Below are 27,159 nucleotides of genomic sequence, written 5' to 3' on the forward strand. Positions count from 1 at the left end.
GTGTATTGAGGTGAATAGAACTGGAAAAAAAAAGAACATGCCACCCATAAAGGTCAGCGCCAAGATGATAGTTAAACCGGCCGTGGATTATTAGGAGACGTTTCAAAGGGCCGCTGTGGTATAAGGCAAGTCTGGTACCAGGATTCGGCCGTCGCCAGTGTGCAGTCTCTGAAGAAAACAATGTAGAAAAATCCATGAAAAACTTGATGTAAACTTTACAAAGCATTTTATAGCTGGCCAATAAGTTAAACACATGAAATGATTTCAGCTTCTAAGTGCTAGGAATTTGTCCTTGGGGACACTTGATTCCTGTTTAAATTAACAGGTGTTCAAAAAAACCTCATAGTTTCCTTTTTGTTCTTAAAGTGGAGTTGGAGAAATGCCTAACCTTTTACTTTTCTGTTGAGGAGAAATACCCAGCTTTTAAAAATTCATGATTTGAGGTTTTTTTTTTTTTTTAACACTTCCCCATTTCTTTAAAAAGGACTTTATTGGGTTATTTTTTAATTAAAGAAATTCTTTATAAAAATTAAAAGAGTTTTATTGAGATACAGTTCACATACCATACAGCTCACGCATTTAAACTGTACGATTCAGTGGTTTTTAGGATATTCCCAGAGTTGTGCGACCATCACTACAGTCTAAGCGTAGGACATTTTGTCACCTTCCATGGCCGTTAGCAGCCATTCCCACTTTCCCCCCAGATGTCTTCAGAGCCCTGGCAACGGCTAACCTACTTGCTGACTCCATGGATTTGGCTCTTCTGCGTGTTTCGTACGAATAGAACCATAGAGTATGTGGTCTTTTGACTGGCTTCTCTCACTGGCCGCGTGTTCAGGGTTCATCCCCGTGGTAGCACGTACCAGTATTTCATTCTTCTTTATGGAATGTCCCGCATCTTACTCAGCTGTGTGTTAGTTGATGGTTGTTTGGGGTTGGTTCTACTTTGCCTTTTAGTAATTCTTTGATCACCATCTGTGTACGAGTTTTTGTGTGCACATGTTTTCATCGCTCTTCACTGTATATCTAGGAGTGGATCTGCTGGATCATATGGTAACTGTGTTTAACATTTCGAGGAGCTGCCAAATCATTTTCCAAAGAGGCTGCTGCATCTTACCGTTCCACCAACACTGTGTGAGGGCTCTTGATTTCTTCACGTCCTCACCGACTCTCGTTACTGTCTTTTTTCTTTTCTTTTAATTACAGCCATCCTAGTGGGTGTGAAGTGGCATCTCATTTTGGTTTTGATTTGCATTTTCCTAATAACTGATAATGTTGAACATCTTTTCAGATGCTTATTAACCATTTCTGTATCTTCTTTGGAGAATGCAGATCCACTGCCCATTTCTTAGATTTTATTTATTTATTTGCGAGAGAGTGTGAGCAGGGGGAGGGGCAGAAGGAGAGAGAGAATTTCAAGCAGACTGCCTGCTGAGTGCGGAGTCCAACACAGGACTCGATCTCATGGCCCTGAGATCATGATCTGAGCCGAAATCAAGAGTTGGCGCTTAACCAACTGTGCCACCCACGCACCCCTATGACTGTATTTTAAAAGTTCTTCATATAGTCTAGATAGTCTGTCACATGTTCTAGATATCCAGGTTCATAGATTCTAGATATCTAGATATTAGGATATCTATCTAGATATTCTAGATATCCTTATCAGATAGGTGATTTGCAGATATTTTCTCTTATTCTTTGAGTTGTCTCTTCACTTTCTTAATGCTATCATTTGAAGCATAAAAGCTTTTAATCTTGATGTATCTAATTTTTCTTTTATTGCTTAGGCTTTTGCCTAAGAAGTTTTTGCCTAACCCAAGGTCGTGAAGATTTAGTGCTGTGTTTTCTTCTAACAGTTTCATAGTTTGGCTCATATATTTAGGTCTTTGATCCATTTTGAGTTAATTTTTTTGTATGGTATAAGAAAGGGTTCCAACTTCATTCTTTTGCATTTGGATATCCTGTTCCAACACCATTTTTTGAAAATACTGCTCTTTCTCCCTTGGCCCACTTGTCAAAAATTCATTGGACCATAAATGTTAGGATTTATTTCTGGGTTCTCAATTCTTAATTTCTAAAAATTGACTATATAGGGGCGCCTGGGTGGCTCAGTCGGATAAGTGTCTGCCATCGGCTCAGGTCGTGATCCCAGGATCCTGGGATCGAGCCCTGCATCGGCTCCCTGCTCAGTGGGTAGTCTGTTTCTCCCTCTCCCTCTGCTCTTCCCCCTGCTTGTGCTTGCTCTCTCTTTCTCTCTCTCTCTCTCTGTCAAGTAAATAAATAAATAAATCTTAAAAAAATAAAAATTGACTATACATTGGATGAATCATTCATCTGGGATATAGACACAGGGGGACAGTCGGTCAGGGGGCTGGAAATTGCAGTTTGGTGACTGGTGACTAGGCATTCTTAGGCAGTTGACTCATCTCTGTGTGATCATGAGATTAAATATTACAGAGGTTTAATTATAAGTAACACAGGGCTGTCATAGATGTTGTTAGAGACACGAGAGATGATTTTGTTTGTACAAATCACAAAATATAAATACTGTGGCAGTAGAAACTGCAGCCACGCATAGATGACAGTGAAGCTGCTCTTTCGTGGTGGGGTTGGCAGGACTGAAGTGCACTTCCTTGCCATATGGAGTGGTATTCAGTTTTTTATTTAATATTTTCATTTATCAAGCAGTAAGTTAATTGGAAAATGAATTTTGATTTAGTTTTCCAAAATTACTTTTTTAAATGCTATTTCCTTTTTATCTTTTTATCTTTTTTCTCTATGCCCAACGTGGGACTCAGAGTCATGACTCATATCAAGAGTTGCAGGCTCCACTGACTGAGCTGGCCAGGGCCCCCCTTTTTATCTTTTCTATATTGGCTTGGTGAGGTGGTTAAGAATGCTAACTTTTTTGTAGTTGAAGCATGCTGCCTTTGAAGTCACACGCCTGGGTTTAGCCCTTATCGTCGCCCCTAATGAGCTGTGACCCTTGGGTGACTTATTTTCTTGAGCCCAAGTGTGTCATTGCTACTGTGGAGATAACAATAAAAGGAACTGCCTCACGGGTTGGCAGAAATTGTCCATATGTGCTAGAGTCCATCTGTGCTGCACAGATGGGTGTGGTTGCCTTTGTTGTTGTAAATTTTTATTAAAGATTTGTTTATTTGAGAGAGAAAGAGAGAGTGAGAGAGAGCAGGGGGGAGGGACAGAGGGAGAGGAAAGAATCCCAAGCAGATTCCACGCTGAGTGCGGAGCCCCACGCAGGGCTCGATCCCATGACCCTGAGATCATAACCTGAGCTGAAACCAAGATTCGGACACTCAACTGACTGTGCCACCCAGGCGCCCCTGTTGTGATTTTTTTTTAGATAGTTATAACTCTACGCTCCCCACCCCCTCTAAGCCCTCTTGGGAAAAAGTTGGCAAACCAGGATGCAAAGGGGAATAGCTTTTTGGTCAGATGTGAGGTTTGGGTGATGGGGCTGAGGAGGGTGTAAGCTGCGAGTTCCTGGAGCAGATGGAGCTGCCAGGATAAGGGAGCCCTCGGGAGTTTCCTTGAGCATTGGGAAGCAAGCTGGCAAGCAGGTTAAGTCTCCCTAAGCATCAGCTCTCAGGTGGAGTTTGAGGAAATGAGGTGATAGCTGCTTTGGAGTAACGAGGTTCACATCCCAGCCCCTGCGAGTCTCTGAGCTTCTTCCTCTCTGAGGGCACTAAGGATAATACTGGTCACTAGCATTGTAAGTGCTAATAATCCCACGATGTGGGAACTACTAGTATTTCTGTTTTGTAGATGAGGCTACCAAGGCGCAGAGTAGTTAAGTGACCTCGTACTGAATGGAACGAGCTTTTGATCCAAGCTGCTGTAGATTTATGTGCCAGCACGTGGGCTGATAAATTATGTGGCTGATCTCCTGTAATCCTCACAGATGTTCATCATCGTCTCTGATATGGGGGAGCTGTACTTTTGTGTTGCTTCACTGGCTGAGATTCCCACCTGCGTTAGGGAGCAAGTTCCTGTTACTCATTCGCTTTCACGCTTTTGTAGTGCGGACTTAAACTATGAATGTTTAATGTGGGGGGGGGGTCAAATTCTTGTGCTGTTGATCATTTTGCAATTATTTGATAACCTCAAAATTGGTCACAAAACTATCTTTTTAAAAGATTTTATTTATTTATTTGAGAAAGAGTGTGAGTGAGAGAGAGAGAGAGAGCACAAGCGAGGGGAGGGAGCGGGGGAAAGCAGGGACGCTGAGCAGGGAGCCTGACGCGGAGCTCAAGCCCAGGACCTCGGGATCATGACCCGAGCCGGAAGGCAGACCCTTAACCGACTGTGCCACCCAGGTGCCCCAAAACTATTTTGTTTTCTACAGCCTGAAAGGGGATGATTCCAAGATGTGAAATTAGCAAACATTCGCTTGTATGTATCTAAAGTATTCAGGTGATACATATATGTGATCTATGATCTTGGAAAGTGGTATTTTGAGGGAAAGGGAATTTTCTGAAGAACTTACCACTAAATTTGCTTTAAGCCTAAGTAAAATTTTTGTTTTCTGTCTTTTGCTTTTGTATCTTCTTGTACTAGTTAACTTTGAAGAGTTTGGAATTATCTTTTTTACGTATCTTAGAAAGAGTGGAAGGAATTCTAATGTTAGCAATGGAAAAAATGAACCATGGTACATTTTAGAAATGGGCATTTTGTGCAGAATCAAAATGAATGAACATGTAAGCAGCTTTACAAATCTCTACTGAATATAATAGTTGAAAGAAGGTAGCTGGTGGTACAAGGAGATTTGGATTCTGGGTAGGATTTTAGACGTGGTACAGGTGCCAAACTCAGTTTCACTCTGTTTTATGCTTAGTGTCTACGTTTTTAACTGGAGCTCCAAATAATTGCTCGAAACTTCCAAACATCCCCTCCCTCTCTGTAGAGATAATCTTATCACGCGTGTATGTCAGCTGCTCTTGACGGTTGCTTCATGTTAAAGGCAGTATCACAGAAGTCTGGGTCAGTTTTAGGGTCTAGCGGACTAAATTACCATCTCAGGACCTTAGGAAAGTTACTTCCCTTTTATCCACTTCAGGTTTCCCATGTGTGAAAAATGGAAACGACCTTCTTTTTCTCTGTGTCTTTTGTTAAATAATACAAATTCAACCGAGTAAATTTTGAAGATTTGGCTTCATTCATGGATTCCTGCGTCTGGGAGTTTCACATGGAGCAAGTAGAGGGGAGCTCTGTTTGGCCATAGAAAAAGAAAGGTTTTTAAGGGGGGGGCAGGAAATTACTAGCAGAGAATCCATTGTGTTAGGCACGGTTGCCTCCAAAGGGGAGTAGAAGGGGTCTGTCAGTACACTTTCCAGTGCTGACCAGGAAATTCCATGTTGACTGGTTAAAGGATACATTTCTGGAGAGTTGACACCGAGTTAGGTTAGGTAGTAAGTCTTGGTTTACTGACTTGGGGTGTTAACCTAAGTGACACCATTTTGGGCCTGTGATTTTCTTTTTAACACTTCATATTTTGTCTTTCCAGCTTTTCAGAGTCCATATAGCTTACAGTTTTTTCTGATTATAAAAGTGGTACATTTTCATGCCAAAAAATTCAGTCATACTTTCTCATTTGTGAACAAATCGCAAAAATACCAATGAAAAAGTGGTATAAATGAGTATTTACCTCATAGGGTTGTGAAGATGAAATGAATCTATGCCCAGAATTTAGGACCCTCCCTGGCACCTAGAAAATACACAACATAATTTTTTGTTATTCAAAAAAATTCGTGTTACTACCACTGCCAGAACTTAAGAGAATGAAGAATGCCCTTCAGAAAGACTCTGGCTGTGTTCTGACTGACAGCAGGCTGTTGTACTGGTGCTCCGTGGGGGCGGGGTGAGGAAGATGCAGATCCAGTGGGCTCTTCTCACTGCCCGCGGGCCTTGCGTGCCCATACCTGCTTTCCAGTGTCTCCATGTTCTGTGTCTCTGTGGGGGCAGGTGGAGGAAGCTTCCAAACAGTGTACTCCAAGTCTCCTGGAGATGAGGTGATATACCAAACAGGTTTTGGAATCCTGATGGTCTTTGCCATCAGAAAGTCAGGTTTGCTCGTGGGTAAAATGGGGATTGCAATACTTACATCGCAGGGCTCTCCTGCAGATTAAATGAAAGAATGTCACAGAAGTACCTCCGTGCAGTGCCTTGATACAGAGGAAGTGTTTAAGAAGTGGTAGGTAACTATTATTTATAATGAGTACTGAGTAGAAGGCTCGCCCTGGTTGCCTAAGACACTCTCATCTTTAATTATCGGTGTTTTGATAGCAGCCCAGCATGGAATTCTCTGCCTTCTTAAACTGTGGACCTTGCTGCAAAGTTTGACACTTGGAAGTAGTGCCAGAGCGCTGGGGCTTTGTTTGTCCTTCTTAGACTCACGTGCATGCGTGCGTGGACACACTTGTCTTTGCGACTGCCTTGTACACCTGCCCGTGGAGTAGCCATGTGCTCTCACGGCAGTATCACGGTATCAAGGGTCGCTCAACTGTCCCTTCCCGTGTGAGCAGTGTCCACTCTCTACCCTTCCCCTTGCCCGGTGCTGTGTTAGAAAGAACAAGGACGCATTCGGAAAGTGCACGTAACTTATCCAGGCTTTACATTCAATTCGGTGATGGGAATAATGCCGCCCTTCCTGCCCATCAGTGGGGTGGTTACCAGGATAGAATGCGAGGAAGTCTGCGAAGTCACGATCCAAGTGTGACACTTTGATGGAACTGTGAGACTGGAAGAGTGTAGCCTCATGAAGGGAAGTACAAGCCTCAGCGAAGAGTTCGGCCCTCGTAAGTGAATGAAGTTGGGATACACGCTCCAGAAACATTGAACTCACACCGTCCTGATCCCATAATGGGCCTACCTACCATTATAATCTTTAAAATGGAAAGAGAGGGGTGCCTGGTGGGCTTAGTCAGTCAAGCATGTGACTCTTGACCTCAGGGTTGTGAGTTCAAGCCCCAAACTGGGCATAGAACTTACTTTGAAAAAAGAAAAATGGAAAGAGAAAAGTTAGGAAACAAATGCCGCCTTTTAGATGGTAGAAGTATTTTTATATTTGACTTTGGTCTGTGCCCGACATTTGGAGCTAATAAAAAATAAACAAGCAGGCAAAATAAAACACCACCTCTGTTGTGAGTGCTCCCGATGACCTCCGCTAGAAGTAACACCCCGTCTTGGGGGCTGCGCTGTTCATATTAGCTCTCTGCCTGCCCCCATGCCACTTACTTCAGTAAGAGTGCTGTCTGTCGCTCCTCGTAGACAGTGAGCTTCCCAAATAGTCAACAGATATTTAGGGAGCACCAGCTTTGCGGCAGGCACCAGGCTAGGCACTGCAGAGAGCCTAGAACAAGATGGATAGTCTTTGCTTTGATGGAATATAGAGGCTAGTGCGGGGGACGGATTTTAAATAAATCATTCCCACGAGACCTAATTCCAGTGAGATGCGTTTTATGAAGTTAAGACAATTTAGAAAAGGAACTTAATCCAGGCAGTAGGATTAGCAGGTCAGGAGGCAGTTTGGGGAAACATTAGCACTAGGACTGCCATATTACGTTGCACAGTTTGTGTACTGCACAAAGGAAACCGGCTGAAAGGGAAAGTGAGAGCTGAGATGCAGTCCCTGCTGGCTTGCTCATGCTGTGCCTTTTTCTAATTTGCAGAAAGGCATTGTGTAGACTACCAAGGAGCAGTGTTTAGTTCCTCTTACCCTCCCCTGCCCCAAAGTGTTATACTGATAATTAAACATTATAAAACAGTGGAAAGAAATGGACTTAGGAGGTGCCCAACTGAAACAGGAAATTCCAGTTCTTTCATTTGCTAGGTGTGTCTTCATTATTTGATCAACTTTCTCAGGCGTCATAGAGATGGATAACAACATAGGGTTATGATGAACTATAATTCTGTAATGTATAAAGAATCGGGTAAAGTATATGATGCATGTAGTAGGTGCTCGATGAACTGTGTTCATAGAAACTTGTAAGTAGCTTCTGTCATTGTTTCTGTTGTCTGTTTTAGCTTATTTTCTCTGTATTTCCCCAGTTTCTTCTTTGCCTTCTTTGGGAAGGCTGGACATTGGCTAGAATATCTGTGCATTAAGCCTTCTCACCTTCTAGTTGGTGAAATGGAAGTTGTATTATCAAAGGCCAAATCTTCAGGTTTCCATTTATGCCCGACAACTGCTTTTTGTTTTGGTTTGTTTTTCTTGCTTCAGAATGCTTCGTTTCATGGCATTCTGGATGCCTGAGGGTAACCAGGAATTTAGTCTGTCAAATGAGTTTTCATTTGATCAGAACGTTGCCTCTCAAACTTGTTCTTTTAGTGGGATATTCTTTGTAAAGCATGGTGTTCCTTACTGAGTACCATGAGAAAGTTAGTGCTATGAACTCGATCAGTTTTGACAGCAGAATGTGGTTATTATCTATGTCTTCTAGAATTCCAAGTTGTTTGTTCATGAAGAAGCAAGCTAAATAATCACCTTCTGATTCCTGGTTTTCCATTAATATTCGTGATGTGTTCTTTCGGTTTGCCACCTGCCTGCATAAGTAGGGTAGGTGAAGTTTCCCCAGGCTCCTCTTCCCACCATCACCAAGTCTGGGTCCAGAGAGGTTTCTCAGTTACTTCTTACTTCATTGCCAGCCTCCCCTGCCCCCGCCAGCTTCCTCTGTGCTGTCAGATTCCTGTGTGCTGTATTCCTGGAGGGTGGGGGTGCCCACTGCAGAGGCACCATCCTTCAGCCCTGCCCCAACCCCGGCCTGTCTCTGCCCGCCTGTTGGGGCTCCCTGAACACCAAGGCCTTGGATTGCCCCAGGGACGGAAGGAGGGGTGAGGCAGATCCAGAAATCTTCAAAAGAGCCCTCTATTTGTTCCATCATCCATGTTACCTAGCAGACTTGAGAAGTTCTAGGTTTGATTCAACAAATAACAGTAATTAAGGTCCATTTCCTGAACTGTCTATCCCTGGGGCCTGTTTACCTTGCAGCTCAGGCACTGTTCGTTTGGTGTGTGTGTCAGCCTGGCTTTGTGGTCCATTGTGTTTGATTTCAATGCTGGGGTACTGTTCCTCACAGTCGAGGACTGATAGAAGAGCTCTGTCTTCACAGTTTTCAAAAAGCAGAGGGAACACCACTCCCAACATGAGTAAGTAACTTGCTTCATTAAAAGAATGCCCCAGGGGAAACCTCTTTTTTAGATTCCCCCCTGCCCCACCTCCCACTTGCTAAAAGAAACCAATGCCCCTGATGAGTAGAAAATAAGGTAAAGGTTGGGGTCCCCTATGGAAGAATATTTTCATTTCTGTTGGTCTTCTGATAGAAAAAAATATGATTCATAGGTTCCTTCGTTTGGCCCTGGTTCCTTTTGCAAATGCATTTTAAGAACATCAACAGGAAGTTTCTCAAGTTGGGGGTTGGCTGCAGGGGGGGGTTGTCTGCGATAACAGTTATCTGCCAGCTGGTACCATCAAGGCAGCCATACTTGAATAAAAGCATCCTCGTAAACGCTGCTGGAGCTTTTGTACCGGCTGGCTTTGTCATGAGGACCAGGTTCACAAGAGTGTAGGGGGTGATGATGAGGTCCACTGGGCATCTGGGCAGCCCTTCAAATGAAAAAGGCAATTATGGGGCGCCTTTGTGGCTCAGTGGGTTAAGTGTCTGTCTTCAGCTCAGGTCATGATCTCAGGGTCCTGGGATGGAGCCCCACGTCAGGCTCCCTGCTCAGCAGAGAGCCTGCTTCTCCCTCTCCCTCTGCTCCCCCTGCTTGTGTGCACTCTCTCTGTGTCAAATAAATAAAATCTTCTAAAAAATGAAATGATACTATATTTTAAAAAAAGATAAAAGAAAAAGGCAGTTAACTGTAGACACTTGCCCGGGGGAAAGGCACACCTATTCATTCCTTCCTCTTTAGACTGGAAGTGGGAGAAGGAGATAAATTTTAAAGATGTAAGGACAGCAGAGCTGATAAGGCTTCCTGAAGTTTCGACTGACTGATGGATGGTGAAATTAAGTGTGAGAACGTTGTTTCTCAGCTGTAGGAAAACAGTGCAGCTGTTACCTGAGCTCCAAGGAAAAGCTGTTAAACCAGGACCTTTCATGTGGCCGCCAGGTTTTCCTCCTGAAAGACTGAGAGGGTTGAGGGTGACCTGTGGGAGGGCATGAGTTTTCCCAAGAGAAACGAGGAGTCCAAGCCAGTGTGAGCCTTTCTTCTGCTCCCCTTCCCACCCCTGCCCCCCACCCAGTGCCAGAGCCATCCAGGTATAGCTGTGCGTCTTCCAAACCAGAGGCCCCGTGTCTGACGTTTTTGTCTCCAATTTACACGTTCATTTATGTGAAAAGAGGTTCAAGATGTCACCCTCTATGGGGCTATTTGTGAATCCTAAAGAATGGGATCCAGTGAAATCCTGACTGTTGGAAAAACTAAGGTGGGTGGTATGTGCAGGATTTTCCTTGCACAGAGCCGCTGGAGCTCGACGGACCTTCCACGAGAGGCCTCTTGCCAGGCGGGCAGAGGGGCAGAGCTGTCTCTTGAGTCATGCCTCCTTTCTGCAGCCTGGAGAGGGAAGCTGGCAGCACTTGACACTGCACACACTTTGTGTGTGGGATGGGGGTGGGAGGAGGGGCTCTCCTGCTGTCTGCCTTCTCAGAACACGGACGGTGGGGGCGGGGAGGTAGCTTGGGGGACTGGGCGGTCACCAGCCCTGCCTTGGCTGGTCAGCAGCATTCAGTTTTTGTGACCACCTCAGGGTTACCTCATCATGTGCCAGCCTTTCATTTTAACCATTGTGTCAGAAACCTTTCAAAGGTACTGGAGACTTAGACACTGCCTTCTCACCGTGGTCCGCAGTGTCCTTTAAACTTATTTACGGTGACTTCATGTAGTTGCTTGGAGTATCTGTTGGTCTGTTGCACTATAGCTATGGAAGTATGGGACCCAAAGGCTGACTCCTCCCGATTTGCTTGTTTAAAGCAGCGTGTTTTTCCTGGTCCACTGAGGTTCATCTCTAAGTCTGTCTTTGAGCCACATCACCAAACATTTCTGGGCCACATCAGGAACGTGAGAGGACTGGACTGGACCAGGGGCTTCCAAATTAAGTGCTAGGTAGAATTTGGGGGATGCTGAGTTTGATGTAAATCCACGAGAATGTTGGGGCGCCTGGGTGGCTCAGTGGCTTAAGCGTCTGGGTCCTGGGATCGAGCCCCACATCGAGCTCCCTGCTCAGTGGGGAGTCTGCTTCTCCCTCTGCCTCTGCTCCTCCCCCTGCTTGTGCTTCTCTCTCTCTCAAATAAATAAATAAATTAAAAAAAAAACCCACTAGCACGCAAGCTGCAGGAGGGCAGCAACTGTACTACCCACTCCTAGCACACTGCCTGGTCACTAGTCAGCATTTGGTAAATTTGTTGCGTGAACATGTAAGCACTGTTGGAGTATTAGAGCGCATCTGTGCGTTTTATACATTGGAGTGGCCCGTTGACTTCCCTTTGACAAGGAGGGGAGCGCCCTGTCCATCCCTCGAAACTGCAGACCCTCCTGAGCTCCGAGGTCATCGCTGCTCCAGCTGTCGCAGCCGGTGAAACAAGCTCATTTCTCTTCTCTTCCTCAGAGCATCCTTGGCTCTGGTTGGCTCCGTGGCCTCCACTGCCGGCCTGTGAAGCGCTCTGTGGCTTGGACTGGTGTGGGGCCTGGGCTGGCAGAAAGCACCCCTGGGCTTGGCAGCCTTTTCCATTGCAGTGTGACCTCCATGACACAATTAGGCGAATTTTGGGTTTTGTGTTTCATTAACTGCCTGTTGATCAGTAGAACGAGCAGGATTTCCCCCATTATTGGGCGGAGAAGATTTAAAACTTTAAAAAATGAGCACTTTTCTTCCCATCCTACCCTACGCCATTTTGAATTTCAAGGGTTCATGTTCTTACACCTTTTTTTTTTTCTCCCTCAAATCTCCTCTTTCTTAGCCCCTTTCTCCTGCAGTCATTTGTGGCTTCCGTGGTGCAAATGAATGTTCTGCTGCCCTGTTTGTTCTTCAGCGGAAACAAAGGACAAAGATCGCTTTAGCTTTGGGCAGGTGAGATGTGCTTCTGCACACACTGGGGAGCTTCTTCCCAGGTTGCTGGAATGCCCTCCTGGGTTCAGATCTCAGGAGGTTTTATTTCTAAAAGTATTTTCCTTCAACAGAGGCATTTATCAGCCCTGTTAAAGCAGGAAATGAAAACATTACTATAGATGAGAGATTAATCCGTTGGTCCCATCGCCCTCCCATCCTTACCTCTTTCCATATGACCCGAAGGACCAAAAACATTGGGCAAATAGGGAGGAGGGAGAGGACTGACAGTGTGTAGATGATAACAGCTGGCTTTTTTTTTTTTTTTCTGAGCACCCTGTGTTAAGAACTTTATCTGAATTGTTTCATTTAATCCTCATAATGGCCCTGTGAGGTCCATGTTTTTATTCCCATTTTACGGTTCTTTACCTAGAGATAAAGAATTGGTGCAAGGCTGCATAACCAGGCAGCCTTCAAGTCTGGGGGTGAACCCAGACGGCCTGACCCTCATAGCTCTTGCTCTTACCCCCCAAAGCAGTGGTTCGCAGTGAAAGGGGAGGAGGGCAGTTTTTGGAGAAATTTCTCATTGACAGGGAGGGTGCTCCTGGCATCTGGTGGGTAGAGGAGAGGCCCAGGACGCTGCTAGCATCCTACAGTGCACAGACCAGCCCCCCAGCAACGACTCCTGCACCCGAATGTCCTAGTGCCGAGTTTGACAGACTACGAGACCTGCCTCCCGGGAATGTTTGTTTCCTGTTGAACTGCCACGAAGTTAACCTTCTAACCTTAAACCTAATAGACTCTCTCCACCCACGTACTAAAATATATCAAGTGTGGTATTTTTTTAGAGGAGGTGGAAGTTGAGGATGGTGTGATGGAGTGAGTCCAACCATCCAACTGCTGCCTAAGGACAGAGAACTTGATCACCTTTTTTTTTTTTTTTTTTTTGGTGGGGTGCTGAAAGTAACCCTGACTTGGTGAGGAAGAGAGTCTCAGCAAGGAGGACGGCTTTGTTCGGGCCCCATTGTAACCCAGAGGCTGGAGCAGGCTTCGTGTGTGTTCACAGCCTGCCTGCCTCAGATCCCGTCCCAAAGTCCCTGGGTGCCCAGTGCCATTTAAGGAAGGACGTTGACCGCTGACAGTGCTTTTCATGGAAGTGCTGTTGAGGGCGGAACCTAGCATGAGGGTGTTGAAACCTGCGAGACAAACTACCTGTCAGAAACTTCTTTCTGGCAGATGCCCAGGGTCTGGTTGCCACGGTTGTGGGGACAATTGTGAAAACCTTGGAGCTCTAAGGGATTCTCTGAACTCAAAAGAGAAAACGTTAAGAATTTTAGATGAAGGAAATATAGGAGCTCATTTCTAGGTTAGGCAAACGTATAGCTTCTTGTTCAACACCTTGAACTTTTAGGTAGCTGTGTAATTTTTCTCATTTCAGTTTTAATTGCTTCAAATTCTACCAAGTGGCAGTTTATTTATATCCATTAAACACTAAAAAAATATTACAAGGGTTAAGGAATTTTCATTTTTTTTATTGCGGTAAGGAGAATAGAAAATTTACCATCTTAACCAATTTTAAAGATGCAGTCCAGTAGGGATTTTTTTATTTTATCCCTCAGTTTCAGTGATCGTTCCCTCTGGTTGTTTTCTCCCAGTCACATAGCTAAAGTAGATTTCATTTACTCATTGGTTGATTCAGTTAACAAATATTTGAAATGCTTACCACCTGGGAGATAGAACGGGCACATTGTTTTGTTTTGTTCCAAAATAGAAACTTGTTATGTTTTTTCTTTTTTTTTTTAAAGATTTTATTTATTTATTCGACAGAGATAGAGACAGCCAGCGAGAGAGGGAACACAAGCAGGGGGAGTGGGAGAGGAAGAAGCAGGCTCACAGCGTAAGAGCCTGACGCGGGGCTCGATCCCAGAACGCCGGGATCACGCCCTGAGCCGAAGGCAGACGCTCAACCGCTGTGCCACCCAGGCGCCCCTGTTATGTTTTTTCTAATTAGAAGCTAAGTGTTTGTTGCAAAGAGTTTAGAAAATACAAAAAACATAGTCACTCCTGATCCTACAAGTTTATTAATTACTGCTGCCAACTTGGTATATCCTTCCAGATTGTTTTTTGTTATTGTTATTGCTGATCTCTGTCTTACTATATTGTTACCCCAAATGCTATCATAACTCTATACTGTTGTGTTAACTATTTTCAGTTACTACACTGCATTTGTCTTTCCATGGCAATACATTTTTCTGTATCATCTGTATAATCATTGTGGTGGGTGTGTTATATTTAATGATGTGACTGTACCAGAATTTTGGTGGTTAGTGTTTCATTGAACATCCAGGTTTCCTTTCTGTCTTCTAAACAGCATGGTCATTCTTACTTGTATCTTTGTATTCGTGCTTAGGGTGGAAAAAGGTCTCTTGCTTTTATTGCTGCATTCCTGGGAATTAACACTGTGCATAGGTGTAGAGTATGATGAATATTAGTGGAGTGAATGAATGGCCTGGTTATTTCCACAGGATTAGGAATAGGGCTTTTCATGTGGGATAGGACTGCATGGTGATGCAGGGAGTTTGGCGATTGGCGTGGTTGGGCTGCTTGGGGGCAGGGCTGTATTGAATAGAGGTCATCCAGATCCACTGGGGCCCGACATTGCCTGGGAGAGAGCAAGGGGCCCAGAGGAGATGCCTTCTTCAGATCATTTTTGAGTCTTACCGTACAGCCAAGGGCAGGCAAGAAAAAGTGTTTCCTCTCCTGCCACCTCCTCCCCACGCAACCGGTTTCCCTTTTGCCGGCAACCCAAGGTTTCAGGCTGGTGTTGTCTGACCTGCTCACCCTCTCTATGCCAGCAGTAAGCAGGGCAGAATGGCAGAGAGCCAACCAGATTGAAATTCTGGCTCTACCACTCCTCAGCCTGCTGACCTGAAGTTGCCTAACGTCTCTGAGCCTCTGTCTCAGCTCTGTAACTTTGGCGTGATAAAATAGCTAATAATAATAGCTATGCCTTGCAGAGACTAAGAGATAATAAGTGTTAGCTATTGTTATCTAATATTGTGGATTAAATACGCTGTAATAAGCTGCGCTCTATTCTTTTGTATGGGAGAAATGCACTGTACGCCCCCAAGCAGTTTACTGACACGTGTCCTCTGTGTTGGGTTTCCTTCCATACGATCACTCTGTGCGCTGGGGACCACCGGCCACTGATATTTGTTGTTTGGTGAGACAGTTCCTTATCGAGCAGATGGAGGTGTGTGTCCTTTCCTCCCAGCTTTCGAGTTTCCTTGTTCCCTTGCACAGCTCCCAGGAAAGGACAGCTTGTGACACCACAGTGGCAAGAGTTGCTATTTCCCGCCACCTCTGCCTTCTTGTAGTAAAAAAAGGTCTCTACAAGCTCGAGGCTGTTTTTGGGCGCAGGGCCAGAACGAGTTGCAAAATGTTGGTTGTGGGCTCTAGAGTTTAAATAAGTATTGCTTGTCTGAGTAGAATCAGTTGTTCCGTACCTCTCCGCGGACCCCCGGTGATTTGTAAGTAACCCTAAAACTTTATTCAAAGGAGGACAAAGCAAAGCGGGCTGTGAGACGGTATTGTATGGTATGTGTGGTCTTGTATATTGCTGAAAAAATGTGGAAATCTACATAGAGTTTGAGAACACTGTTTCCTTGAAAAAAAAATTTGAAGCCAGTTTTATGCTTGAATGTTTTGCCTCTGTTTCGTTGGTGATGTAAACCCGCAGCTTGCCCAGGCCCCTGCGTTCTGCTCTGAACACTTTCAGCGACTTTAGTATTTGAGGAGCTTTGCTGCTGCTGCCGCCTCGTCTCCCCACCCTTTACCGAGGGACAGTGTTACAATTCTTGCAGTTAACAGAAGGCTTTTATGTCTTCCCTCAGCTCTGCTAGGGCTCCTATGTTTCCACGTTGGGAAAAGCACCTGAATTGAAGGGTGGTGTCAAGTTTGGAGATTTCTTCCCTTCCGCAGTTTGGGCTTAGTTTAGACACGCTAAAGCCAACTTGGCTCTCCAGAACTCTCGAGGAATAAGTCTTTCTGAATGCATGCTTTCCACATTGCTGAGGGATGTACTTGTCCCCAAACTAAAGCCCTGAAGGTAAAAATAGTGATCCTCTTTGGCATGGTTCTTGTGGCCAAAGTGTCCTTTGCCTTCCTAAGTGGAGCGAAGGGAACGTGCTGGGTGAGTTAGCACAGTGCCCTGCGTGAGCTGTACCACGAGGGCAGAGGCTGGAAGCAAGCGATGCTCACATTCCCTGGGGGGTGTTTGAAGGGCTCTCAGCTGCTCCACTTTCTAGTTCTTGCTTCTCTTTAGAACTGGTTTTTCTCTTTCTTGCTTTGGAGTTAACTCCGAGTGCTTGCCTCTTACAGTTAATTTTTCCTTTTTTTTTTTTTTAAGATTTTATTCATTTATTTGAGAGAGGGGAGAGAGCATGAGTGGGGGGGAGGAGCAGAGGGAGAAGCAGACTCCCTGCTGAGCAGGGAGCCAGATGGGGGGAGGGGCTCCATCCTAGGACCCCGGGATGACCTGAGCCAAAGGCAAACGCTTAACTGACTGAGCCACCCACGTGTCCCTGCAGTTCATTTTTCAACATCTAAGCATTTATGGATGGTGGGGACGTCTGATAACCTCTTGCAGGGATGACAAGAACATAGTGTGAGTGCCACCCTGCCTCTGGCAGGTGGTACTGATTTTTTCTGGGGAGACATTCAGCCTTGGGGTGCCCCTCAGACAGCATTCCAGGCCAGCGCCACTGTTGGGCTGCGTGATGTGAGCTGAAACCTTCTTACCTACTATCTGTTGTCTACCTAGGCTCCTTCAGTTTTCAAGGGAGGAAGACAAAGCCCCAGAGAGGAACGATGACTTACTCAAAGCCACACAGAATTAGAATCCAGGTCTTCTGGTTCTTGGGCCAGAGAATTCCCACCAGTTTTTCCCTCGGAGCTGCTGTGGGCTTAAGCAAGCCTGTGCTAACTGCGAAAATAAGACTTGAGGGAGGGAGGGAGGGAGGGAGGGAGGGTCATAAATAAAATACACGGTCTGTGTGTGTGCGCCGATTCTGTGACATCTGTTTGGCTTTCTTCCTGATTCTGTGCTATTTCTAATTGGTGTTGCTGCCAGCTGGGAATTCTAAGTAATAAAGGAACTGTGCTTTTTAATTTGACAAAGGGAAGTTAAAACCAGCCCTAGCTCATGTCCTCACATGCCTAAGGTCAGTCCTTTGGAAGAACTATCTGTGCCCAAAGCCAGGGAGGGGGAGGGGAGACTGATATTTATGTATTTGTTGTGGGTGTGTGTGTGTCCTTAGATAGGAGAAGAGTAACTCTAAGCAGGGAGGCCCAGCTCCCAGTAGCAGCAAGTAGCTGGCTTACCCTCTCATTCTGACTCTGCTCTGGCAAGGACAAAGCCCCTTCTGTTTCCAAAAGCCTTTGCTGTTCATACTATTTTTTTTTTTTTTTTTAAGATTTTATTTTTGGGATGCCTGGGTGGCTCAGTCGGTTAAGCGGTTCCCCTTTGGCTCAGTTCATGATCTCAGGGTCCTGGGATTGAGTCCCATATTGGGCTCCCTGCTCAGTGGGGAGCCTCTTTTCCTTCTGCCTGCTCCTCCCCCTGCTATGCTCTCTCTCTTTCTCTGATAAATAAAATCTTTAAAAAATATATATTATGTTTTTATTTTTATTTTAATATTTTATTTATTTATTTATTTGACAGAGAAAGACAGCGAGAGAGGGAACACAAGCGAGGGGAGTGTGAGAGGGAGAAGCAGGCTCCCCGCCGAGCAGGGAGCTGGATGCGGGGCTCAATCCCAGGACCCTGAGATCATGACCTGAGCCAAAGGTAGACGCTTAACGGCTGAGCTCCCCAGGCACCCCCAAAATAAACATTTTATTTTTAAGCAATCTCTGCACCCAACATGGGGCTCAGACTCACACCCCGAGATCTAGAGTCGCACTCTCCACCAGCTGAAGCAGCCAGGTGCCCCCATACTATTGCTATTTTGAACAGTTACATAGAGGGTATAAAGGGCTCCTTGAAGATTTTTCTCTTTTGCTATGTTTGGGGGAGGGGAAGGTTCTTCAGAAAGGAAAAAAAAATCACATAAGTCCATACCATATTTACAAATGCTTCTATATCAATATCTTCAAACTTGACTTTTCTTGGGCAGTTTTCTTTTCTTTTTTTGATTGTAAGAGTGATACGTGAACATGATAAAAACCCAAGCAGGGGAGCATAGTGAGAAGTTGACGTCACCTTTTCCTCCCATACCTAGACCCACTCTACAGATAAATCAGCGTCCATGGTCATTGTGGTCACATGTATGTTAGCGCCCCCCCCCCCAGCTGGGCATGTATATAAAATATCAGGGCATATGGGCTATGCTTGCTGGTGCTGTCATAAAAAAGTACCATGGCCAGAGTGGCTTAAACTACAGAAATTTCACTTCTCACAGCGCTGGAGGCTGGAGTTCCTAGATCAAGGAGTTGGCAGGTTGGTCTCTTTTGAGGCCTGTCTCTTTGGTTTAAGGATGGCAGTCTTCTCCCTGTGTCTTCATATGGTCTTCTTTCTGTGTGTGCCTTTGTCCTGACCTCCTCTTCTTATAAGGACCCTAGTCATGTTGGATTAGCACCCACTCCAGTGACCTTATTTAACTTTAATTACCTCTTTAGGAACCCTATTTCCAAAGATAGCTACATTCTGAGGTAGTGGGGGTTGAGACTGGAATTTTCAGGGGGTGGGGAGGGGAGAAGAGATTCAGTCTACAACACTGACTTACCCTTTTTAACTAAACCCTATTGTATAGATAGCCCGTTATTCATTTTTCCTGTCCCCATGTAGCTAGAGAAAAAGACTGTTTTCATGCTTTTAAGGAACAACCTTATACTAAATCGCTGTACCCTTCTGCAGACATATTAGCAGAATGAATTTACAGAAGAATTACGAGCATTATCTTCTGAAGAGATTTCTTGGGTCTCTCTTGAGTGTATAATAATTTCTTGTGGGAAAGCAGAGTATACAGTATCTGCAAATTAGAGCCCTTAATGCTCTTCATAATATAACGCTGGTGTGAGAGATTCAGAGGGCGTCGCATGACTCGTGAATTTGGCCCTGTGGAGTGGGGTTGCCAGCCATTTTGTTTGAGGATCTTTGCTATTATGACTTTATCATGTATTATTCATTCAACATCTATCTACTGAGTCATTGATGGGGTCCTATTTTGTTCATTTATTTTATTATTATCATTGTTTTTAACACAGACTATTATTTTAGAGCAGTTTTAGGTTCACAAGAAAACTAAGAGGAAGGTACAGAGCTGTCTCCTGCCCCCAGCAGGCATAGCCTCTGTGGTTGTCAACAGCCCCCACAGGGTGGTACACTTGTTACAGTTGATGAACCTACATTGACCAATCATTATCATCTAAAGTCCATCGTTTACACTAGGGTTCACTCTTGTCTTGTACATTCTACATTTATTTGTTTTTTATACCTTAATTTGTTCAGTAAAAGGTTTAGGCTCTCTGGAGCCAGAGGTAACAAGCCTCTGGAACTACCCTCCAGGCTTGTGACAGAGCTGGAAGTTAGGCTGGCCAGGAGTTGATTTTTTCCAGTTTGAAGGTAAAGATCAGTATGAGCGACATGCTCAAAGTAATAAACCTGTAGGTGGCAGGGGCTGGATGTGAACCCATTTTACTCCAAATTATGCTCTTTCTGAAAGAAGCGGTAAGTCAGCAGCACTGTGAGATTTTTTAGATGCTAGCATAACATTTCTTTTAAGAATGCCATTTTGAATATATGCTTGGTATATATCAATATCTAGGTTAAGATAGTGCACTTGTATCGTTGGTTATTGGCATAGTTTGATTTGATGAGTAACTCTTATGCTAGTAGAGAATGGCTATTAGATTCTAATATTAGGTATGGGTATATATGCACACCTATACACACACACACACACACACACACAGATACACACACTTACATGAGCATGTATATTTTTAAAATACCATAGCACTATAAAGAGTGAAAGTGAAAAATAAGGAAAGTTTAAAAAGTTAAATCCATACAATGATATATGGCTTTAATGATAGGAGTATTCTAAGCAGTAGTATGATTTTCTTTTCACATTTTCTATAATCACATTCCTTCTGTTACTACTTCCCTTTAAATAACAACAAATAATAATATATAAAATAATTTATATAAATATATAATATAAATAAAATACATAAAATCTGTTTATTTGTCCCCTCTGTGGAGATAGTTTAAATGTTGATTGTACTATGGAAATATTCTATCATGGGAAGAATTAACTGCTTTAAAAATATTTCTTTTCCCAAATAGAATAAATATTTTATTGCATTTGAGTTTGAAATATAGTAAGACTGGTTATTTAAAACCATAGAACCAAAAAAAGTTAGCAGCCAACAAAGGAGGCAGTTGGGAAAGAATTTGGGAGGTGAGGAGGAGGAAGGCGAGGGCCCAGAGAAAAGATTGTTATGTCAGCATTAGGAGAGAGGGGGAGAGAAGGGGTGGGGGGAGTTTGGGCCTATGGATGGAAAGAGGTCAGTAAAGTGGGGGACAGAGGATGTGAGTGAGTGAATTATAAAGGAAGGTGACCTATCAGAACCCCACACATGCAGCAGTGTTGGGCTCTCTCTTGGGGGAATCTGTTAGCCCAGCCCAAGCAGAGTGACTTATCTTACAAGGCAGTGGCCTAGCCTTATGAGGCCAGAAGAGTCTTTTGAGGAAGACAGTTTGGAAAATTGAACGTAAGATGGAAAGAGTGCATTAGCAAACATGCGAAGTGATGAAATAGTACACAGAGTTGCTCAAACAATGAATGGTGTTACTGGACAGAGAACCAGTTCTGAACTCAGGCTTGGCTGCTTCAAAAATCAATACTTGGGAGACAAGTGATGGTGGGAAATGAAAGGTTGCTTTATTCAGGAAGCTGGCAGCCTGGGAGGATGGTGGACTGACGTTGCAAAGATCGTCTTCCCTGTCCAGGTGAAGCCAGAGGGTTTTAAAGAAGAAGGTGTGGGACATTGGGGGCTGGGCGTGGGCTACCTGCAGGAGACGGTGTGGCCCGGGTGGATAGTCATAGACATGACCCTGAACAGACCTGCTGGCGGCAGCAGCAGCTGTGTTCCAGTGTGGTCAGGACTTCTGCTCTGGGGAAGTCTCGTCCTTTCCTCCTTAAGACCAGTGGTCTGCAGATCTCAAGGAAGTAAGTTTGCCTACAGACCAAGGGGAGTACATAAGCTTGAGGCAGGTTAAGGCTTGAGACCTACTGCTGTGGTGTTACAGTGGTGGTTTCCTGAAGTAAATGAGGGAAGATGTGAAAACAGTTAGGATTACAGCCTGTTACACCTGTATACCTGTGATCTCTTCTCATTGTAAGTGATGTTTACAGTGTGGTATTCGAACTGATGCTTGTTTTCAAACCACGCAGCACCACAAACTTCCTTCCAAATCATCACGAAGAGATTGAATTTTTAGGTTTTAGACTTTATATTGACTGTAGTATTTTTGTTTTGTTTTGTTTTTAAGATTTTTATTTATTTATCTGAAAGAGTGAGCATGCGAGAGAGAGCATGAGCAGGGGGAAAAGCAGACTCCCTGCTGAGTAGGGAGCCTGATGTGGGGCTTGATTCCAGGACCCTGAGATCATGACCCGAGCCAAAGGCAGACGCTCAACCAACTGAGCCACCCAGGCGCCCTGACTGCAGTATTAACATATGTAGGTATAGTTGTTATTTGCAGGTTACGGTAACCTCTTTTGTAAAATTCCCTGTTTGCTTAAGAGAAATCTATTCCTAATACCAGGTGTGTTAGATCAGGTCACCTTTGAGACCATAGCACAAGCATAAATACTGTTCCTATGCCAATTTTATAAATTAGGAAGCTGCGTCTTAAAAGGGTAAGTAACTTGCTCACGGTACACAGCTTATAGATGGCAGACCCAGGATCCAAACCCTGGCAGGCTGACTTTGAGCCTGAACCTTTTTTTTTTTTTTTTAAAGATTTATTTATTTATTAGAGAGAAAGGGGGCAGAGAGGCAGAGCAAGAGAGAATCTCAAGCAGACCCCGTGCTAAGCGGAGAGCCTGACACCGGGCTCGATCTCACAAAGGGGAGACCATGACCTAAGGGGAGACCATGACCTAAGGCGAAACTAAGAGGCAGAGGCTTAACCGACTGAGCCACCCAGGTGTCCCTTGAGCCTGAACTTTTAACAACACTGCCCACATCGCCCTATGCTTTCCTGAAGATCTAGTTTCTTTTTAGTGCAGTGAAAATACTCTGTATGGTGTTATGATGTTGGATCATTATACATTCTCCAAACTCACTGAACGTACAACACCAAGAGTGAACCCTTAGGTAACCTGTAGACTTTGGGTGATGATGATATGCAAGCGTAGGTTCATCCTTAGTAAAAAAAGTACCATTTTGGTGAGTGGTATTGCTAGTGGGGGAGGCCATGCATGTGTGGGAGTAGGGGTGTATGGCACATCTCTGTGTCGTCCTCTCAATTTTATTGTAAACCTAAGAATGGTCTAAAAGAATGGTCTTTAAAAAGAAAAATAACACCAGTCTCAAACTTGAAAACGTAATCCCTATTTTACTTAATATTCCCAAATTATGGTCTGGTTGCATTGACCAAAGAAGCCCCATCAGAGATGGGAAAAAAGCAAAACGCCGTTACCCCAATAAAAGGTGCGTGTGCTGTTCGTCATAGATAGAGAGGGATCTCTGTGCTCCTCGCTGCCCGTGCCTGCTCATTGGCCTAAAAGCTCACCATTAGGGGCACGAGCCTGGCAAATAGTGCCTGGGTGAGACGCGCCTCTTACGTCGGCGCTTCAGGCTGCAAGGAGGTTGCGTACTCGCCCACGTGGCCTTTCCCCTCCAACCCATCCCGAGGTGTTTATACAACTCATTCTGGGCCCCACGGGTTTTTGGCAAGTCCCTGTCTTGGGCCAGCTTCTCGTTCTTCACGTTCCTCCCGTTCCTCCCACCTCACTTTGTCCTTTTTCTCGTCCTTGGCTTCTTCTCTTACTCCTTAGCTGGTCTCGGGAATCTATGTTTTATCTCAGCGTCCCGATCACGGTGCTCCGGGTGAACCGTGACTTCTCCGCTCGCGCGCCTTCCTTCCCCGAAAGACACGAGCGGACCGACCGTGGCGCAGGCGTCGTTCCCGCGCTGCCGTGGCCGCGCGTGCTGGGGGCGGGGCGGGGCGGCCCGGAAGCACCACGCCCAGACGCTGGGCCTGCGGCCATCGGCGTGCGTGGGTCTGTAGCCCGAGGCTCTAAGAGGCTGTGTTGTGTCCCCCCAGCTGGCCTGCTGCTGCGGCTCTGCCGGCTGCTCGCTGTGCTGCGACTGCTGCCCCAAGATCCGACAGTCCCGGAGCACGCGCTTCATGTACGCGCTGTACTTCATCCTCGTCGTGCTGCTCTGCTGCGTCATGATGTCGAGAACCGTGGCTACCGAGATGAAAGAGCACGTAAGTCCGCCTCTTTCCAGCCCCGCCCGTTTCCGCAGGCTGAGGAGGGTGTGTGGGAAGCTTTCAGGGCAGAGGACGGGGCCCTGCCTCCGTGGTGCGGTCTGCGGTCCACTCGTGTTCTCTGAACCTTCCAGAAGCCTCTAGGGTGCTTTCCTGCCAAGCAGGGGAGCCAGTCGACGTCTTGCAGGTTAGCGGTGGTACAGATACAATCCGATGCTTTGGGTGTAGAGTGTTTTGTCCCAGCCTTGTTCATAGCTGTTCCTCCTCAGTCGTTTCTTGCAGACTTCTGTACTTTTCCCTTGTCGCGAGGTGGCTGCCGGTGTCTCAAGTAGCCGCTGTTGTAAACTCAGTTTGGCCTACATGGGAAGTACGATGAAGCTTAGAAAACCCCACAGATAATGAGGAGTGGGCCGTAGGGCGATTTGTACTTTGCTGACATGTCATTTGTAGATTGGGGGTCTCTGAGGGTGAGGGATGGATTTCTAGCCATCTTTGCAGCGGTGGGCCTGGTGATGTGCTGCTGCGGAAGACGCGGAGGTCCTTTCCGGGGACTTCCCCCACGGAAGGCCTTTTAATCAGCCAGACGACAGGCGGACATGTTGGGGTTTTTGAGAGAGCCCAAGAAGTAACATTTCCCTTCTAGGTTCTTTTTTTTTTTTTTTTTTAAAGATTTTATTTATTCATTTGACAGAGAGAGAGACAGCCAGAGAGAGAGGGAACACAAGCAGGGGGAGTGGGAGAGGAAGAAGCAGGCTCCCAGGAGAGAGCAGGGAGCCCGATGTGGGGCTTGATCCCAGGACTCTGGGATCACGCCCTGAGCTGAAGGCAGATGCTTAACGACTGAGCCATCCAGGCGCCCCTCCCTTCTAGGTTCTAAACAAATTGACAAAAAAGACTACAGCGTCAGCAGATAGATGCCAGACATCACCTTTATCCGTCATAAAGCTGATGGGAGACAGTGTGGCTTGGATCTGCAGAGAAGTGGGCTTCCTACTACTGAACCCCAAAATGAGTTAGACTTTTTCACTGGGGAACCCCACCCAGGCAGCAGTCTCACTGGGTGGGGCCAGACTTGCCCTACAGAGGTACACAGTTTACCGGAAAGAGCGGCAGGCGTGTTGCAGCTCTTATCCAAGGGAAAGGGGCAAAGGAAAGGCTGGCTGTCCAAACCCTGTTTTCCGGGGCGCCTGGGTGGTGCAGTCGTTAAGCGTCTGCCTTCAGCTCAGGGCGTGATCCCGGCGTTCTGGGATTGAGCCCCGCATCAGGCTCCTCTGCTGGGAGCCTGCTTCTTCCTCTCCCACTCCCCCTGCCTGTGTTCCCTCTCTCGCTGGCTGTCTCTCTCTGTCAAATAAATAAATAAAGTCTTAAACAAACAAACAAACAAAACAAAAAAACAAACCCTGTTTTCCTGGGGCCCAATGGAGTGAGGAGGGGGAGGAGGCCAGGGACAGCACTCTAATGGACCCCGTCCACAGTGAGGGTGACAGCACCAGGAGCAACTCCAGAGCAAGAGTCTGTTCTCCCCAACCTCATGCAGATTGTTCGGACTATCTTAAATACACTCTCAAGTGCTTCAAAACAACCATTTCCTTAAAAGCACTTGATATATTCTTATCCATTAGGCCCTTTGAAGAGTTCTGTTGGGCAATGCTTTGGTAATTGTGGATGTATGGTCTGGAATTTAGTGGAACTACTGTGAAAGCTTGTGAAATTGCAATTCTCTGCGGACTGCTTTAAACGTTGGCTCTCTTCTCAGTAAGGCACTGCAGTGGGAGCTCTGGGGCATTCAAACTTGTGAGAGATGGAGCTTCTCCAGCAGAAGACAGGGTGTGAAGTGTTCTGAGGCATGAAACAAGGTAGAAATTATTAAGTGTCATATGAGGGAATGCATGAAGTGCTTTGGAAATTTGGAGGCAGGGAGGCCCGGAGCGAAGGCTGCCTCGTTAGGCCATACCAGGCTCTACTCCATGTTGGTGGCAGTTAGCGCCCATTCTCTTCATCACACCGTGGCTTGATCTTGTATGCTGGTGGCAGGAAGTTTGAGAGGAAGAATACTGAAAGGGCATTTGATCTCCCATTTATCACCTTTGTTTTTCGGGTAGGTTCATGTTCTCTTTCTACATGCAGCAGGGGTTGCTTTGAGGATCCACTGTGGCGGTGGTAGGAACTCTGAGTGGGTATCAGGTGGCTCTGGTGCAATTCCAGCCCTGCAGAAATTTTCAGTTTCCATAGAATTAGGCTTTGGATCCAAGAAAGAAAACCCGAGACTCTACAAACATATAGTGATGAACCCATCAGAAACATTGTTACTCGGGGGGGGTTCCTTTGGGAGCCACAGGTATACATTTTAGAATATGACTTTAATAATAATAATTTTAACATTTGATGACCATCCAAGTAACCTGCCTCCATGACACAGTCCTTAACAACTTCAGCCAGTGTTTATGATTTCCAAGTCTATGTAGAACATTTAAGAAATAGAATATGTTGGGGCGCCTGGGTGGCACAGCGGTTAAGCTTCTGCCTTTGGCTCAGGGCGTGATCCCGGTGTTGTAGGATCGAGCCCCACATCAGGCTCCTCCGCTATGAGCCTGCTTCTTCCTCTCTCACTCCCCCTGCTTGTGTTCCCTCTCTCACTGGCTGTCTCTATCTCTGTCAAATAAATAAATAAAATCTTAAAAAAAAAAAAAAAGAAATAGAATATGTTGAATGGTATCACTAAGGGATTCATGGAAATGACTTGTGTAATAATAATGACTATTTTAATTGCTAATATTTATTGGGTGATACCACATGCCAGGTTTTCTTCTGAGCATTTTACCTGAATCCTCTGGGTTCCTCACTGCTGCACTCAGCTGGGCAGTCGGTGCTGTGGTTGTTCTTGCCTCACGGATGAGGACGCTGAGGCATTGGATCATTTCAGTACCTTGCCGGAGGGCTCCAGCTCTAAGTGGTACAGTTGGGATTTGAACCCAGGCAGAAAGTGTTCTTAGTGACTAGGCTGTGTAGGTGGACAGGAGGGCAAAGAACAAAGACCAGGCATGTGTAGAAGGTCAGAGATGAGACACGGGGTAGGTAAAATGGCCTTGCAGGAATTTTAGTGCCAAGGTTAGGCGTTTGACCATGGTCTGAGGGCGAATTGGAAGCCGTTATGGATTCTTGAGTAGGAGCGTGTCCTTATAGAAACAGACAGATATGTAGGGAGGTGAGCCCGGCAGTGGTGTGTGTGTACAGTGTGATTTGGGGTCAGAGCAGAGAAAGGGAGGGAGGAAGGGTGGGGGGACAACCCTGACTCCTCACATCGGCTCTCCTAAGTGTTTCTATGCCTGTGTCCTGTATGTACTTATTTAAAAATGGTTTGGCTGGGCTTTCTGCATAGGGAATGAGGTCCCTGTGGGCGAAACCAATCCTTTTCCACTTTTAGGGCCTCGTAGGGAGCAGGCCAGCTGGTCACAAAGTCAGCTTGTTTGCAGCCTATAGAATGGAGGCTGACCTCATCCTCCTGTGATGCTTGCGGGTGGGTGTTGAAAGGTCCCCTTGTGGGGACACACACGGGGCTTCTGCTTCAGTCCTCGCCCCCGCTTTGTTG

The 27,159-nt window shown here is 45.6% G+C and overlaps 1 protein-coding gene across 2 annotated transcripts in view; it reads left to right on the forward strand.

Annotated features, from left to right (window-relative positions):
* Positions 1-27,159, forward strand: part of SERINC5 (serine incorporator 5) — a 101,127-nt gene that overhangs the window by 23,624 nt on the left and 50,344 nt on the right. Inside the window, exons 2-3 of one of the 2 annotated variants that reach the window (XM_087862036.1) lie at positions 17,784-17,909; positions 23,403-23,570. In XM_087862036.1, the coding sequence (XP_087718162.1) occupies positions 23,487-23,570 (84 nt within the window). In that variant the 5' untranslated portion in view covers positions 17,784-17,909; positions 23,403-23,486. The remainder of the gene's footprint in view (positions 1-17,783; positions 17,910-23,402; positions 23,571-27,159) is intronic. The other variant, XM_045796387.2, reaches the window with a different exon arrangement.

Source organism: Ursus americanus, chromosome 5 (assembly GCF_024610735.1).
Source record: "Ursus americanus isolate L20-20 chromosome 5, mUrsAme1.1.p, whole genome shotgun sequence".
Classification (NCBI taxonomy): Eukaryota; Metazoa; Chordata; class Mammalia; order Carnivora; family Ursidae; genus Ursus; species Ursus americanus.